Source organism: Capsicum annuum, chromosome 9, assembly GCF_002878395.1.
Source record: "Capsicum annuum cultivar UCD-10X-F1 chromosome 9, UCD10Xv1.1, whole genome shotgun sequence".
NCBI classification, from domain to species: Eukaryota; Viridiplantae; Streptophyta; class Magnoliopsida; order Solanales; family Solanaceae; genus Capsicum; species Capsicum annuum.
The window spans coordinates 73,582,368-73,600,809 of NC_061119.1; the positions used below are offsets into that span (position 1 = coordinate 73,582,368).

Consider the following 18,442-nt stretch of genomic DNA (forward strand, 5'->3'; position numbering starts at 1 on the left):
TGAGGTACCTTGGTGTATGTTATTTATTAATGATATTGTACTGATTGATGAAACTCAAGAAGGAGTTAATGGTATGTTAGAGCTTTAGAGATAGGCCCTTGAGTCTAAAGGATATAGGTTCAACAGGACTAAGACAAAGTACTTGAAATGTAAGTTTAAGGATTTATCGCACGAGGTGGGCGTGGTAGTGAAGCTTGATTCCCAGGTCATCCAGAATAAGGAGTGTTTCAATTACCTTGGGTCTATAATTCAAAGGAATGGGAAGATTGATGAGGATATCAAGTACAGTATTGGTGCAGGGTTGTTGAAATGAATGCTCACTTCAGGAGTGTTGTGTGATAAGAAGGTGCCTCAAAAACTCAAAGGTAAGTTCTACAGAGTGGTAGTTTGACTGGTTATGTTGTATGAAGTAGAGTGTTATCCAGATAAGAACTCTCACATACAGAAGTTGAAGGTGGCGGAGATGAGAATGTTGCGATAGATGTGTGGACTTACTAGGAGGGATAGGGTTAGAAATGATATTATCTGGAGGAAGATGGGAGTGGCTTCAGTGGAGAATAAGATACAGTAAGTAAGGTTGCGATGATTCAGGCATGTGATAAGAAGGGGCACAGATTCTCTAGTACGGAGGTGTGAAAGGCTGGCTATAGATGGTTTTAGGCGGGGTAGAGGTAGGCCTAAGAAGTATTGAAGAAAGATGATTAGACATAGCATGGAGAAGTTACAACTTAGAGAGAACATGACCCTTGATAGGAAGGTGTGGAGGATGCAGATTAGGGTAGAGGGTTATTAGGTAGGAGTATGTCTGTGGTGTATTGGTGATACTATGTTTTTCGAATAGATATTTTTTAGTATTTGTGCGTGTCTTATTTATGTTATTATCCTTTAGTGTTTGTTATTATAGTATTACCTTGTGGTTGCATGCTTTTATGTGTTTGTTATATTTTATCTGTCTTGAGCCGGAGGTCTATCGAAAACAACCTCTCTACTTCATCTGAGATAGTGGGATGGACTACGTACACTTTATCCTCCCCAGATCTCACTTTATGGAAATACACTGGGTATATTGTTATTGTTGTTGTAGATTAACTATCTCTGCTTAAAATACTAATATGTTATATAATTAATATAAGGTAATATAGATATATCATAAATGAAGAATTTTATAAAAATACTTTAGAAAGGTAATTTATTGTATCGTCTTACCAAATTCTAATTTAACTTAAATATTTCATAGCTAACTTGGTATTAATAAAATTCTCATACGAACTAATATTTCACAACTAACTCGGTATTAATAAAATTCTCATACAAACTGCCTAAAAATAAAACTGTTAGTCCCACCAGCAAGTCACAAATAACTTGGGGCAGTTATAGAAAAGTTTCAAACGCCGAAAATGCAGAAAAATGAGGAAAATGACCGAGAGGGTCATTTCAACTATTAATACCGAGTTAGTTGTGAAATGTTAGTTCATATGATAATTTTATTAATATCAAATTAGTATTGAATATTTAAGTTAAATTAGAATTTGGTAAGATGATACACTTAATTACCTTTCTAAAGTATTTCTTTTATAAAAAAATATATTTATGATATATCTATATTACCTTATAATGTTTTATAACTTATTAATATTTTAAGTGGAGAATAGTGAATCTAGATATGTTAAACTATTATTATTATTATTATTATTATTATTATTATTATTATATAATAGTGGTTTTATTAGAAATAATTATCTATTAATTCTGGTATATTTAAAATATTATATTTATTTTCAACGAACCTATACAATACCCGAGTACATATGTTATGCGATAAAAATAATTTTAGTTGGCATTACCACCCCACTCCAGAAGGATGTAGAAGTGGAGGACAAAAATTTCCCAAAAGTTGGGTGACAGTATATCTTAATAACAAGCATTCAATGATTTAGTAGCAATTAGTTAGTGGATTTACACATATACATTCATGTTACTTACATATTACGTTTTACGTAAAGTGGCATAATACCAAATCATTCCATATAACCTATATATGCTCATAATCACGTAATAAGAAGACTCTGGAGGAAGATACTTTTGCAACATATTTTACTCTTGAAGGAAATAAATTATCTAGATCAAGTTATTCAAGCTCGAATTTTAGTGGGCATCATTCAGAGGCTTCTCGAAGAGTTTTTTAGACATCCAGGTAGACTAGGCTTACCCTATCTTTAGATTGAGCTTATTTAGGATAATTGTGTTCTATTATGATAGTTTTGGGCAAGTAGTTATAGTTTAGGTATCATATGACATATCTAATATCTTATTTATCCGGTTAGGATCCTGTTCTTGTAAATTTTGATCTCATTATATTTAAGTATAATATTACATCTACTACTTTTGGACATGAAATTAAGCTGCAAAACCTTGGATTCATTCCTTTTTAACTACGTTATGCAAGTGTTTATTTAAATGTATTTCAATTACGATTCAGGCCCAACATATGCTTTATTTCTATCATTTATTATGAATTTTGGCACCACTTTGGCATCGTTATGGCATGATTTGGGTTTTAGTTTTATAAGTTGGGTATGGTTACTATGAGTTTTGGTTTGAGACTAGTATCTAGTTATGATATTATCTACGAGTTCTGGCATTGATTACTGTTGTTTGGGGAGTTGTAGTTCCTCTGAGTTTTTGTTTGAGTCTGACATCTGATTATGATTTTTATTGTATCATATATGTGGCTTCTCATTATTACCCATTATTTCACAAGTCAATTTCTCATGTCATGATGGCATCTACCTTATCCCACCACTAGGCAAGCTAAGTTATAGCTTGAAGCGATAGGTAACAAACAGAAATAAGAGAAAACCAGATAGAAATAATAACAGTAGTAATAATAAATAAAAATAGAAAGAGAACATATAAAATATTAAAAATGAGAGAAGAAAGAGGACCAAAATACACAAATGAATTCCTCCCAAAACCTGGGAATTCTTCCCAAGACCTGGTAAGGTCGGTACTAGAGACACTACTAAAAGATAGCCAGAGTGCTAGAAAGAATCAGAAATATACACTATATACAAGCAGTCTTGAGTACAAAAGACTAAACTGGAACAGATGGAGGAGGATCAGCCTCGAACGACAACAAGCTCACCCTGCTCCAGATCAGTACTGTAAAATAAAAATCAGGTCAACTCTGACTGTTAGTACTCAAATCTGCATTAGAAAAAATATGCAAAAATGTTGTATTTGTACCAACATAATAAGTACTCAGTAGGCATCGCCATACCGAGCTCAATATAAGAAAAGTATAACTAAAATATGAGGGTGTAGTCTAAGTCAATATTAAACAAGGATAGAAAGGTAAACAACTACCGAGCTATAAAAATGCAATAAAGAAATAAGTAAAAATGATACAGAAAGATAACTAACACAGTAATAAGAAAAAAATCAAACATAACCTAACTGGACCTACATAAGCTCGACAGGCACACTGAAGAAGACAACTGTGCCCCCCATAAGCCTGTGGGACACACAAGAAGTAATTAAAGTAAACGTAAATATTCTGTAACTGAACCAACCCCAAGAAACCATGGTATCCATCTAGATGTGCACCGAGCTTGAACCGACAGCAATGGATAGTAACAAGAGACCATACGGCGGGCTTAAATCAGTAGTGGTGGATAATAACAAGAGGTCATATGTCGAATTTGAACAAAAAAAAGTAGGTAATCATTAGAGGCCATATATATGATATACAATAGAACTCATAATCAAATTTCGGATACGAACCGAAACTCAGAGGAACTACAACTCTTAGAACAACAGTAGTTTATACTAAAACTCCCAGATAATATCAGAACTAGATATCGAACTTGAACCGAAACTCATAGTAACTATACCCAACTTGTACAATGACCCTCTTGGTCTTTTTTTTTTGAACTTTTTAAACTGAAAAATAATAGGTAATTAAGAGTGTAATTATGAAGTGTCTTTCACATTTTCTTATATATAACTATAAATAGGAGGAAAATAAAGAAAATGTCAAAACAACAACAACAACAACAACAATAATAATAGTAATAATAATAATAATAAAATAGAATTCTTGGTAAAAGAGATGTGCCACATTAATCTCTGTTTTTCCTAACTTTAATATCTATCTATATATAGAGAGATAGATAAATAGAGAGAGATTTTCAATTCTTGTCTTTTAAACTTTAATGTACCCAAAATAATGAAGAAAATACTTAGTTAATTTGATCAGAAAAATAGAAATTAATTGCGGAGTAAATAATGAAGTGAATGGTTAGAATGAAACGAAGGAAATGACCATTTAGATTATGACATAACACATTTAATATAATCGAGAGAGTTAATGGAGTGATTATTAAGTGTTTTTAATATCACACACATATTACTAATATATATAAGTGGTGAACAGGTCTTCAAAGCAGTCACATGGAAGCTGGTAGGACAACCTCCACCTGCCAGCTTCAAAGGGTTATTTTCTTCATTTTCGGTAGCTTCTCAAGGGCCATTTCCGTCATTTCCTTTATTACTAATATTAGCTGTTAATAAGTGATTTTCTATTGCTGTTGCTACACGTGTATTCTGAGGATGACAAAGACAAGAGCAAATAAGTCATTTGGTATTGTTGTTGCTACACGTGTATTTCAACGATGACAAATACAACAGTTGCGAAAAATTTTATTTTGAGTTAAACTTGCCACATAATACTTGTATAAGAGCTTTATTAATTGAAAAGTGTAGTTATGGGTCCCACATATTATTTTTTACCCATATTTTGTTTCTTCCACTCTTGCCCTACCATTCCCCTCTCTCTCATTACCTCTAACTGCTATCCCCTACTCTTCCGCCCCACACATCACTTTTTCTTTTTGCTCCTTTCATGCAATCTCAGTTTGATTAGTGTTGGTAAACTTATTTTTATCTTTAATTTATTTAAACGAGATACTTAATTGTATAAGTTTAAATATTTTTTTCTTCATTTAATATTTCCTTCATCTCATTTTATGTGTCGTTATTTGGCCGGATACGAAATTTAAGAAATAAAAAAAGACTTGATAATAGTTATCAAATTGCCCTTTATTAAAAAATGTGCTCCTATCTTATTTTTAATTAAGTGGGACCAATAAGAATAAAACTAGAATTGTCTCTTTAAATAATTACTAAATAAAGATTGATGACATTCTTTCTTAGACGAATAAAAAAGGAAATGATGACACATAAAATGGGATAGAGGGAGTAATATTTATCTACTATTAACTTGATATACAGTTTAACAAATAATAAATAATAAAATAATTTTATAATATTATCTTTTAAATATAATAAATTTAATATTTTAAAAAATACATTGTATTATGAATAATATTTAATACTAAAGATAAAATAAGCATAAATTATCCATTAGTTATCCAAATAAAATAATTATTATTTGACATTTATTTTTAGTATAATGAACAAGTAAAGATTAATAAAGGGAGTCACACAATAAAATACAATGGAAGAATAATAATGTTTTGTATTAATAATTTCATAATTAATTATATTTATTAATGAAGAAAAAATGAATAAAAATAAAATATTATTTTTAAATTGTTATTTTCTACCTTCCTATATAGCGGTTTTCATTTGTTTCAAAATAAGTGGTATTTAGATGATTGAAAATAAATTAATTATATTCTTCTAAGTTTAAGTTTTTCCTTTTTGTAAGTAACGAATGTTTTGCATAACTATTAAACTACTAAAGAGTTACATAATTTTCAAGATATTTATAAGCATAATTAGTAATTGTATTTAATCATGTGGTATTTATATCATATATTTCATAAAATTACAAGGGTTTTAATAAATTAAATTAATTTATTGAAATAAATTAAAAAATATTCATAGTCAAACGACTTTTAAATTTTAAAAAAATACATAATAGTAAAATTGTGAGGTTAAATTTTTCAATTTTTGATACAATAATTCGATATAAATCAAACTATAAACAAACCTACTTACACCCTTCAACTAATAATAATCAATTCTTATATCCCAGAAAAATTAAAATAAAATAAAAAATTTCAATTGTAGTAGTGGTAATATTTATTTTTATTACGTAATTAATTTTTTTTAAAATGACGTAGAAAGATAGAGAGGTAGTTTTGAGATAAAATAGAAGAAGTGTTGATGAAAAGTAAATATAAAAAAAAAGTCCAATCCTAAAAAACAACCTCTATACTTCTTTAGAGCTAGAGGTATAAACTGTGTACATTCTATCCTCTCCAGACCCCACTAGGTGGGAATATATTGGGTTTGTTGTTGCCCAAAAAAATGCAATAAGTGGAAGAAAGGAATTCGAGAGAGCATAGAAAATGGGCCCCCATGATACACTTGTCAAATATAGACAATGCCCTCATACAACTTTTGTTGGTTGTATCTCACTTAAAATAAAATTTTTCCAACAGTTGCCCTGTGGTGTTATTCATTTTCATGGAAGCTTTGACAAAGTTCATTATGAGAATCCTCTTTTTCTCCTCTAATAATCTTGTTGTTGTTCCTAGATCTTCAATTTCCATAGTGTAATTTTTCTTTGTTGTTGGTTTTTGTTCTTTTATGCGAGTCTACATGTATTGTGTGGGAATTTTTGAGAGGAAAAAAGGAAAAGTTATCTTGCTTGTGTGAAAATAGAATTTTTGCAAATAAAGTGTTACCCATCTAAACAAAAGATAGTTGTTGCTGATCTACTGTTACCCTAAAAAATTCATGATTTATAATTTCACCAAATTGCATGAATGCATTCAATTGTAGCTTGATGTGAGCTTCCTTTTGAATTTATCAGTGAACCATGAAGAAATCTTTTGAATTTTTGCTTTCGGCTTGACAAATTAGTGAACTAGAAAGTTAGCATTTTTCCCCGTTTTGAGCTATGTTAATTGGGGGTTATACTTGAGCCAAAGTATATTTTAAGAAATTACTGCAAGTTTGCGGATTATCGTTATAGCTGTGTTGCAAACCTTTTCTGCTTATTGGAGTTATGAAGTGGAAATTGCATGTTAATACTTTCTCCATCAAATAGAGATCTTCTCTGAGTTGCTGGGATTTTCTCTAAAAATATTGTAGCATATGTCGAGATTCATCAAAGATGCGCTACTTCTGATTCCTTTTCCCTCAACTAACTAGCCCCTACTAATCAAATTAACTGTAAACATGTTAATCTTAATTACTGCAGACTTATTGGCAGTAGTAGTTAATTGTAGCGCCATTCAATATACAACTGACCAAAGCAAGCATTTTCGGGAAGCAATTGTCATAGACCAGAGATGAGTTAGTTGCGTACCAACAACTTCACCAACCATTCTATTTCATTGTTAAAACATCGTTGCACTATAATAATTTTTGCATCTATTATTTCCACCAGCAAGAAACCTTTCCTATTTACTATATGGGGTGATCTAGCCGACAACGAAGGAGCTGAATTACTACACCATCTGCATGAGTACCCTGTCATTCTTGCGAGACGTATAGGCGTTACTGAATTCCGTGGTGGTATATTCATTAGCCCATCTTCTGCAACTCTTCTTTTTACTTTTCCTTTCTCTATATTGAATTAAAAAAGTTTTCCTCTCTTTCACATACGCAGCTCTAAGACTAGCAACAAGATATCAGTCGATAATCTCAACAAATCCTCAGTATGTGCAGGTTACTACACTGACAAACTGGTATATACTAACATGCTCCCTCTTTGTACGACTATGCAAAAACATATTTTTACTTTTTTACCTAACCTTCTCCAGGGTAAAGCACAATGAGCGAATGTTGTTGTCTTACACTTTAAGAAGCTCATCATTATCATCATCCTCACTAAATCTTGCGCCAATTGAAGATCAAGTGCTAGCTATATCAACCATTCCGGAGTTGTTATCTACGGTTAGTTTATCCCATAACGTATACATGTACTAATTATTTTCTTACCTAACTAAAGTCGTATCACAGCGTACAACTTGTGAGGTCAAAGAAGTTTCTAACATTATTTTACATTAACACTACAGGTACAAAGTTTCCCCGTGGAAGACATTATCGCTCCCTGACCGTCCTCAACCATTTTACCTGCTTGTGTGCTCGAATTGCAGTCAGTTTATGCGCCCCAAAACTAAGAAAATGGTTCGATGTTTCAGAATGACAATTGGTTCCCAGGTAACTATTACAGCTACCATATTCTAAACCTTGAACAAGTGCGTCTACTGTCCTATTTTAGAGATTTTTGAATTTTCTTTCTGCTGATCTCAAAGAAAGGCATCTTAGCACTTTTCCGAGGGAAAAGGATAACATTGTAATTTTTATGAGTTACTAATCTTTCATACCATTGCTAATGTCTCATTCCTAACACCTTCCTCAGCTTTTGTTTATCTGGTAGTTTCAACTAAGTATTTGTTTTCTTCTTGTATTCCATATTGTTCAGGTGCTTTGGTTGACACCAATTACCTAACTGAGCTTTCTGTCTCAGCCTCGCTTCTCTACATCTAAGAAAATGACCAACTATTTTACGAAAGACAATCTATCGCGTAGATAACTTTACCGTTGTCTTAGAGCCCCCTTCAGTTTTTGACTCTTACACTGATAAACTTGATATCGTATTAGAGAATATTACATTTGAGGGAGTTACATAATATCTAATGTTGGTGGGGAGCCGAAAAGTGTCCCTTGAATTTAGTCGAGCTGCACAGAAGATGCTCGAGACACCGACTTTATAAAAAAAGCTAAAGAATGAATAGGGAAATTCATAAAGCCAACCTTTACTGCCTCTATTTTGGTAATAAAAGAATTCGTGGTTGTGGGAACTTTTTCCTGCTTACGACAATTGGTTCCTAGGTAACTATTACAACTCCGATATCATATAGACACTCTATTATGCACTTTCTTTTCCTTGCCATCTATGGTAAACCTTCAAAAAGTCTGCGTGTTGTCCTGTTTTTGGCATTTCTAAATTTTTTTTTGCTGATCTCAAAGAAGGGCAGCTTTGCACTTTTTCGACAACGACCTCTTTATCTCAACAAGATAGAGGTAAAATTTAAACACATGCTATAGTTCCGCAAAAAAAATTGACGTGATTATGTTTTGGAATAGTGGCAGCAGAACAGTTTCCAGACACAACCTGTTTATGTCGACAAAATGAAAAGGTAAAATGACATTTCAATCTAATTTTTCTGTTCGTCGCTAAGCTGCTTCTTCTCCTATGTATGTATCTCACACTATATTTAATCCATCGGGATCTGCAGGTTTATTCAGATTTCTTAGAGTGTCCATTACTAATAGTAATAGATGAAAACATAGTGATCAAATAGAGAAAAGACATAATAAAAGGGATAAAGAAATTACAAGAGAAACTAAGTTAAACGGAATAAAAATAGCGAAGAAACAGAGGAAAAACAATACACCTAACCCAATATTAATCTAGAAATTATAGAAGATTAGTATAAGCAATACATGTCCTCAGGGTTATGGAATTTTGGACGTGAAGAATACAACCAACTGAGCTACTAAGATATTCGCTCTATTGTAGGTTTTGATCCGTGTCTTAAAATATAGTCAATTCTAGAAACTTTCATGATTTTGTCTAGGACACCAGATTGTCATTTAGAGCGAAGAGACACTAGATCGTTTGATGCAGATGCACTATAAGAGCCTTGAGCTACACTTGAAATGTTAGTTATCAGTGGAAGGCATTACATACTTCTTTATAAAGAAGGCAAATACATTAAAGACTTTACCTAGATTATGTATTAGCTCAAATGCCACTGCAAGTATTAAAAATGCCTGGTAGTTAGTATCATAATACACTGCTAACGTTTCCAGTCAAATGATATTTTATGTTGAAACACTAACAACTGAGTTCCCATAAACTCAGCATAGTGAGTATAATAAATTTTAAATATAGACAATTTAAAGTTTCTTTTCACCAAGTCAAAAGCAACTTTAACAAGTTCAGGCAAGTAAGTCTTTGGGTTGAACTATGGTGTAATACCGTTATTTAGGACTTATATGTTTTAAGGTTAACTTTTGATGTGACCTTTGTTTTGTTCTCTTACAATATGTGTTTACGTTTCCCTGAGTCAAGTACATGCAAACTGAAAATAGATAGACAACTTCTGCACTTTATTTCTAGGAGTACTAAATATACTATTCTCTGTTTTAAACTCCTACTGAATATTTTCGCACTGATTCACTTCATTTACGCTTCTCTGTTAATCACAGGTGCCACTTTGAGGTTAACATCATGGATGCTAGCGATACAATTATGGTAATGATCTCAGAAACTCTCGGTGAAAGAATATTGTCCTTAACCACTGAACAAATATCTGTCCAGGTACACATACAATTAACAACAGGAAAAACTCATTTCCTTAAAATTTAGTTCTCTCAGTAAATAAAACCCCTAATATTAGACAAATTTTTATTTATCGTGGTGTTTTTTTCCTTTTCTACTTAGCAACAACTGCTATGTATTTTCTGCATAAATCAGCTACTCGCTCATAAATTATTTAAGCTCCAGCTACAAAAGCCATTATTCAGATTTCCTGATCAAAAAGCTGGTACACTGGCTATCACCTTCTTCACTGAAATCCCACTTTCTACTGAGGAGCCAGGTAAGAGGCAGAAAATTGATCCACCCACCCCAGTGAAAAAAAATTGAAGGTACCAATACTTTCAAAATTGAATTTACTACTGTGGGCTAGCTATTATGTGACTTAATTATGCCTACCTTGTGTTGTATATCTAAATTCCTCCGTTATGAATTTGTACTTTGAAGATTTGGGTTGATCGCATTGATATTAGTAGGGATAATTATGACGGGGTTGATACTAATTGGATTAAATATGTTCATTGCAAGAACACCACATAACATATACTTACATACTTGCTAACACAAAACAGAAAAAAAAAAAAAAACCTATCTTATTAGTATATATAACTGTCATTGTTTCAATCTTTTATTGAAGCATATTTACAACATATTCCTTAGTTATCAACTTTCTTTAGGCTTTGTTTGCTAGCTATAATTATATAACCCCTTCTCATTTTTATTAGGGGTTATTGTGAAGAAGTTTGAACTTGAATTTGGTCAACTGGGGCATGCAAATTGTTGAATAATTATGGAATATTCTCGCTTTGCAATTAGCATGCTAAACTTTCAATCTTCAGCTATATATCTGCGACCCCTTTTAGTTTCAGAAAGGTTTTGAACCTGTAATAGCGTCACTTACTGCATGTAAATTCTTTACTATTGTGCAAAAGTTGCAATCTTTATATATTTTTTGGTCAACCCTTTCGATATCTTGAGGTTCTTAACCTGAAATATGATTATCCACTATGGGGTTATTGTTATATTGCTTAATTATATGTATCTGTAATTTTCCTGTGCTTGTCAATTGTATTCGGATCAGTTAAATGTTGTAAATAACATGTACATTACAGAAAATTTGAACAACTACTTTCAATTATTCTACCCAAGTGAAATTTTTTAAAAATATGTATAGTTGCTGAAAAAATACATTTTGTATCCAGCATTTGCAGTATGTCAATCTCAGCAGGTAAGTACAACATTCATCCTCTCCTTTTATTAAATTATCTATATATATGCTCGATACATTCAACTAACTACAGTGATCTTCCTCCTCTTATTCTTTGAATTTTCTGTCACAGCTCACTCTACAACTACATTTTGGTGGCCTTTACCAGCTTCGTCACATGGTATGACATGTACAAAGGAATTTTGGTTGGCTATATCAGCATCACACAGTCAGGCTGCATAAACAAAGTTTTTGTGTTTTTATATAATAATCACACTTTAACATATAAAACCTATATGTTAATAGCTTGCTTTTGCGCTTTGATGTAACAATCACACCTTAATATACAAAACTTCCATGTTAATTGTTTTACTATGCAACGTCTCCCTTGCAATATCGTTGGGCCCGTGCTTGCACGGGCTTCCACATCTAGTATATATATAATTCAAGAAAAGGAGAAGCATGCCACATGAATATTTTTTTAAAAAACTGTCATATATGTTTAATTAGTTTTTAACTATAAAATATTAGAAAAAATAGAATTAGTTATCTTTAACTTTTAATAAGGAAAGACTTACTATAAATATTTAATGAACTTTTAACTATTAAATATTTGAAAAATAATGAAAAAATGAGTTTGTCTAAAGTAGAGATTTTTAATGATAGACAAAGAGTTCAAACAATATTTTTTTAGGCGAAATAAAACATATTTAATAATTTTTTTTAAAAAAAAATTGTATGTGGCTCTGATGTAATAGAGATGTGGCACGAATGTAATAAACATTTCATTGTAGGACTAGTATTATATTTTTAAAATGGTACTTATTGGCTTCAAAAAAAAGTTGGGGATAAATAATTGTAGGTGAAGTGTTAAATAAGTTTAGAGGGCAAGAGTTGAAAGATTTTATGTTTTCCTCTTAAATTATTAATGCTAAGATTATGTAATAACTTGATGATACAGTCTATTCAAATATTTTATTTATTAAAATAATATAATATGAAATAATATAATACAGTAAAATATGATACATTATAAACACGTTGATAAGCCCCTTAACTTGACACGATATTTTGCTTTGACACCTAAAGTGGATGTTGTTCTTTTTAAGGACCTAAAGTAGCCATAAACTATGTCACTTTGACACTTTTCGCTGACATGACAAAGTGAGTATTCACTTTTGGACGCGTGACTGCCTTATTTTAGTCCATTTTAAAAGTTAGTACCATGTTTTCTTTTGTTAATTAATTTTTTAATTTTCTAAAAAATTAAGGCTAAGATATGTCAATAAAGCTCAAGCAGAAGAGACTCCGACAACGCCATAGCTGCAAAAAGGGTCGGAACTCATTGTAAATATTGAATTTGCTGGTAGAAACATAGATAAAATGATAACCACTAGAGTTGGCATGGTGATTTAGCGACAAGTCCCTTAAACAAGAGGTCGGGAGTTCGATTCCCTATCGCTTAGTGCACTGACAGCGGAACAAAGGATTAGTCTCACGGCTACCGACTATCTTGAAAACTAAAAAAAAAACATAGATAAAATGATCACTTTTGTGCAAATTTCCTTTTGAAAAAACAACAATTTCAAAATTGAGGCTCATATATGTTCATAAAACTCGGGCGAAAAGAGATTCCAGCGACTTCATGGCTGCAAAAAGATCATGGAAAATGATTTTGGGTTATTTTTTAAAAAATAAATAAAATTATTGGTGTATACGCTATGACGATTTAAAATGAGTTGGCCCTTTAAACAATGCACCCCACACAACAGGACTGATGCAAAAATGTGTCAAAATGACATGTTTGTTTGTACTTTGTAGCTGATTTATTTGTTTGGCCTAAAACAAAACCATCCAACCATACATGATCTTGTGGGGTTCTTACTTGGAAATCTCTCGCTAGAGTTGGACGAGATCAAGAAAAGAGTTTCTCGTTGTTTGTTATTTAGCCATTCATCCATACATCCAACATAGACATGAGAATTTGGATTGGCAAATATCCATTCCCTTGGTTTATCGCTCTGAGTTCCCAAATTGCCAAATACTTCCATATTTGAAGACGCACGCATGAATGAGTAAACTTGCTTTGTTTATCAAGCTCGGTCGTGACACTTCTCCTGTTCACGCTACTAATCTCACTGCTGGTTATGTTTCCTCCAACTCCCTTAGCATTGCCCACAAGGTGTTCGTCCAATTGCCTATCAAAGACACACCCTTATGGACTTCTCTCATCTCAGCCTATTCTCGCTCCAATCAACCCCACAATATCGTTCACCTCTTCTTCCGCATGCTTCAATAATTTTAATCCAACCCTGATGCTCGGCCTAATCAGTTTGTCTTCACAACTATTGCTCGCGCCATTGCTTTCGCTCCACAGCACCTCAATTTGGGACAAAACTTGCATGCCCACATAATAAAATCTGGATTTCTGCCGAGAAATATCACTGTTGAGACTTCCTTTTTGGATTTGTATTCGAAATGTGGGGTCATGAAATGTACTCGGATGCTGTTTGATGAAATGCCAAGTAGAAATTTGGTGACTTGGAATGCTGTTATTTCTAGATATGTTCAGAATGGATAGGAATGTCAAGGTTAGAGTTATTTTATCGAATGAAATGCAGAGAAATCTACGTACCTGATGAGTACAGCGTTGCCACCATTTTATCTGTCTGTGGCTATGTGCAAGATTTACTTTTGGGCATGCAAGTTCATGGTTATGCATTTGTTAGTGGGTTAGAGTCAAGTTGTAGAAATTCACTTGCGAACATGTATTTCTATTGTAGTAGAGAAAGTTTTTGTCGGATCAGAGAGTGTCCTTGTTTTCAAGCATGTAAAGATACGGGGTTATGTATTTAATCATATGTATGTTGATGCTTTGAGTACATTTTGTGTATGGAGAATGCTGTTGAAATTTTAGTTACGGATCAAACTATTTTCGTGCCTTTGTTATCTACTTGTGACAAGTTGCATTTGCTTGATGCTGGGAAGCAACTCCATGGCCTCATTATCACTTTGGTGGATTCATATAACACTACTTGTTTATTAAAATAGAGCAGAACGATTATTGGAAGTACACTCATAGACATGTACAACAAGTGTAGTGATAATGGTTGAGCGCAAAAAGTTTTTGAAAGTTGGCTACCTGACCGACATGTTCCAATGTGGAATTCAATGTTGTCTGGTTATATTAACAATGGACTTATTGAAGATGCGAAGGTACTTTTTGAGGATATGCCCGAGAAAACTATTATTTTGTGGACTAGCATGATGACAGGGTATGTGCAAAAGGACTTACCCGAAGAAGGCTTAAATTTATTGGCTAAGATGTATTCTGGAGAAGAAGGATCTAGGATAGAAGGAAACTGCTTGACTTTTATAGTGGCTCTTGAAGCATGTTCCCATCTAACAGATTTGGACAAAGGAAAGTAAATACATACAAAAATCATTAGAGCGTTACGAGATGCAGATGGCAATATGGCTGTTGGTACAACTTTAGTTGACATGTATTTATAATCAGGTTACTTGGGTTACACACTCTGACCTTTTGATGCAATGAAAGAGAAAAATATTGTTTCATAAACTTCTACAATCGTGTTGACGCAGCATATTCAAGGAGAGGTGCCTTGGTGTATGCTATTTATGGATGGTGTAGTTTTTGATTGATGAGACGCGGGAGGAGAGAGAGGGTGGGAGAGGGTGGGGTGAATGATAAATTAGAGTTCTGGAGACAAACCTTGGAGTCTAAAGGGTTCTGGTTAAGTAGGAGCAAGATGGAGTACATGAAATGCAAGTTTAATGTCTTGAGGCAGGAGAACGAGGTGGTGGCGAGGATGGATTCCCAGGTTGTTTGTAAGAGGGATAGTTTTAAGTATCTTGGGTCTATGATTCAGAGGAATGAAGAGATTGATGAGGATGTCTCTCACGTATTGGGTAGGATGGATGAAATGAAGGCTCGCCTGTAGATAGGAAGGTATTGAGGTAGGAGTTTTGTGTGATAAGATATCTCCCAAGCTTAAAGGTAAATTCTACAGAGTGACAGTCCATTCGGCCATATTATATGGAGCGGATTGTTTGCTATCAAGAACTCTCATATTCAAAAGTTGAAGTTGGTAGAAATGAGGATGTTGCGTTGGATATGTGGTTCTTACTAGGGGAGATAGAATTAGGAATGAGACTATTCGAGAGAAGGAGGGAGTGACTTCGGTAGAGGACAAGATGCGGGAAATAAGGTTGAGATAGTTTGAGCATATGATGAGGAGGGGCATAGATGCCCCAATTCGTAGGTGTGAGAGGTTAGCTTTGGATGGTGTCAGGCGGGGTAAAGGTAGACCGAAGAAATACTAAGAGAGAGGTGATTAGACGTGACATAGAGCAATTACAGCTTACTGAGAACATGACCCTAGATAGGAAGGTGTGGAGAATGTGAATTAGGTTAGAGGGATAGTGTGTGTGGGTGAGTCGTAGCCAGTAGTTAGGAATGCTTTGGTGTAGCCGGGTGATATAAGAATAATCATGGATATGGGCTTATAAGAGTACGCGTTGGACCCGAGACTTGGTGTGTGCAATTGAAGAGACAAAGAGGACTTAATTATGCACCAAAAACCGTCCATACACTACACTTGGACTACACTCCATAGGCGCCTTTTGTCTTCCCTTCATTAAGGGCTTTTTGGACATTTCACTTATGTTGTAATAAGTCTATAAATAGGCTAGTATTAGGTTTTTATTTCTTTAGTTGTTTATTGATATTGAAAGTTGTAACACTTGAACCAAACTCTCTCTAGTGTGAGGAGTGTACCACCTTAGTTTAGGTCTTGGAAAAGCCACCAAATCCGAAAAGAGGGTGATGCTAGGGTGGAATCGCTAGTATTGCCAAACATTGTTAGAAACCTTGGCGCTTGAGTGGTTCACGCCCTCTTGTGTCATTGTAAGAGTGTTGGTGTTGCCTATTACAAGTATTAAGGGTCTTAGTGTGTCACATACACTTAGGTTCTTAGTTCTTGTGAGAGTTGATGTCTCACTTCCTATTCCTTTCATTCTTGTAATTGTTTGTTTTTGTTCTAGTGAAAACTGTGGGTTGTTGTTATCTCTTGTTGTTGTTCTTATTATATTGTGTTCATCACGTGTTATCGCTACTGTTTTGGTGTAGAAATACACCTTGTGATCCCCTTGGTGTTCTCGGTCCTCTTGTGTTTTTGCTACTGCCGAGAGAGTGTTCTTGTTGAGCTCTCAGTTTCTCTTGTGATGTGTCTTATTTCTGTATTGGGGGTTGGTTCCGTTATCACCGGGCTAGTAGTCTTAGGGTTGTGTACATAGGTTGGAGCTTCTAGTTAGGAGGATTTGGGTGTGGTGGGTGCCTTTGGTTTGTTAGTGTATAATATTACTTTGTGAGTGTCTTATTTCTGTTATTCCATCTTGTTTCATGTTTTATTACGACTTTGTTTACTGTCCTTTGTTTTGAGCCGGGGATCTATCAGAAACAACATCTCTACTTCTTCGGAGGTAGTGGTATAGACTGCGTATATTTTACCCTCCCAGAACCCGCTATGCTATGTGGGAATACACTAGGTTTGTTGTTGTTGTGGAGTTCTGCAATCATGGGATTTGTTGTTCATGGATTTGCCTTCCAAGTCCTTAAACTTTTTCAGCGAATGGTAAACATGGGAATTAATCCCAATGAAGTGACATTTACTGCAGTATTAACTGCTTGCAGTCATTATTCGTTTGGTAGATGATGGAATGCAATATTTTATGCAAATGAGGAAGCGATATGGTTTGACGCCCAAAGAAAACGTTTTACATGTGTAATTGATTTATTGGGGCGTAATGGAAGGCTTGGGGAAGCATGGCATTTGGTGGAGGGAATCGAAGATAACCATCTAAGTGATGGGTGCTCTACTGGTGCCATTTGGGCTGCACTTATAGGGGGCTGTCAGTTGTTTGAAATTGTAGAAATTGGAAAGAAGGTAGCTGAAAAAATGATGGAAAAGGAGAAACAGATTTCTACTGCTTTTGTTGCGCTATCTAATGTTTATGCAGCAGCTGGATGTGGTATGAAGCGTACGACGTGAGAGTGAGTTGGAGAAGAAAAGGTTAAGCTGATGGAGAGCTTGGTCTTAGCCGCGTTTTCACACAACCTCAGTAAAAGGAAATTCGTAGACACATTTTTGTTGCCCCTTTATGTAATTGCTGAGGCATTAAAGTTTTTGCAACAAGAAAAGATATTTCAAGGTGCAACATTTCCTTTGGTTATGCACAATGGAATTACTATTTAGCCTAATTGATCAAAGCTTATTTGTCTTTAAAAGTGCGTATTTTTTTCTAAAAAGTGAAATGTTTGATCTAGCTTTTGGGAGAAAATAAGTGCTTTGGGGAGTAGCAAAAGCTATTTTTCGGAACCTACAACATACATGAGCTTCTAGTAGTGAATGTTATAGGATACACTTAAAATAGGAGGAAAGGAATTTCTAAGGGTCGTTTGGTAGAGTGTATTGGAAAATTAATGCATACATTAGTTTAATGTGTATATCTTGTTTGGTATACTTTTGCACCCTATGTATCTAATGCTTGCATTAGCTATACACTCTATTATGTATTAAGGTGTGTATTACTAATACTTCAAAATCCATGGTAGTAGCAATGTAATGGATCCGATACATATAGTAACATGATTAAATACACTATTATTCCTCAAGAAAAAATTCACATCCTTTCCAACATATATGTGGAGGATATTTTTGTAAATTTCTTGTTAAAAGAATTATTTAATTCATATTATTTTTAATACATCAAACCAAATACTGCATAAAAAAAATACAAGTATAACTACTGTAAGCATAGCTAACACAAGTATTACTAATACAAGCATT

General features: G+C 33.7%; 1 protein-coding gene across 11 annotated transcripts; it reads left to right on the forward strand.

Moving 5' to 3' along the window:
• The first annotated feature begins 6,369 nt into the window (after positions 1-6,369).
• Positions 6,370-11,948, forward strand: LOC107841405. Of its 11 annotated transcripts, none has more exons than XM_047396837.1 (9): positions 6,370-6,480; positions 7,235-7,325; positions 7,424-7,551; positions 7,646-7,724; positions 7,800-7,932; positions 8,055-8,199; positions 9,130-9,182; positions 10,258-11,594; positions 11,707-11,948. In XM_047396837.1, exons 1-6 carry the CDS (start codon positions 6,378-6,380, stop codon positions 8,091-8,093), a joined length of 573 nt encoding a protein of 190 aa, XP_047252793.1. In that variant the 5' UTR covers positions 6,370-6,377; the 3' UTR covers positions 8,094-8,199; positions 9,130-9,182; positions 10,258-11,594; positions 11,707-11,948. The 11 variants fall into 11 exon arrangements, with proteins under 11 accessions (XP_047252793.1, XP_047252794.1, XP_047252792.1 ...); XM_047396838.1 differs by having other exon boundaries at positions 10,258-10,369; XM_047396836.1 differs by having other exon boundaries at positions 10,258-10,303.
• The last annotated feature ends 6,494 nt before the right edge of the window (positions 11,949-18,442 follow it).

What these genes read in the sequence shown, in the direction of transcription:
- LOC107841405 (XM_047396837.1), top strand. Translation starts at nt 6,378, where the DNA reads ATGGGCCCCCATGATACACTTGTCAAATATAGACAATGCCCTCATACA. An exon ending in CGTTACTGAATTCCGTGGTG is followed by an intron (nt 7,552 to 7,645) that starts GTATATTCATTA and finishes TCACATACGCAG; the next exon opens with CTCTAAGACTAGCAACAAGA. An exon ending in TTCCGGAGTTGTTATCTACG is followed by an intron (nt 7,933 to 8,054) that starts GTTAGTTTATCC and finishes TTAACACTACAG; the next exon opens with GTACAAAGTTTCCCCGTGGA.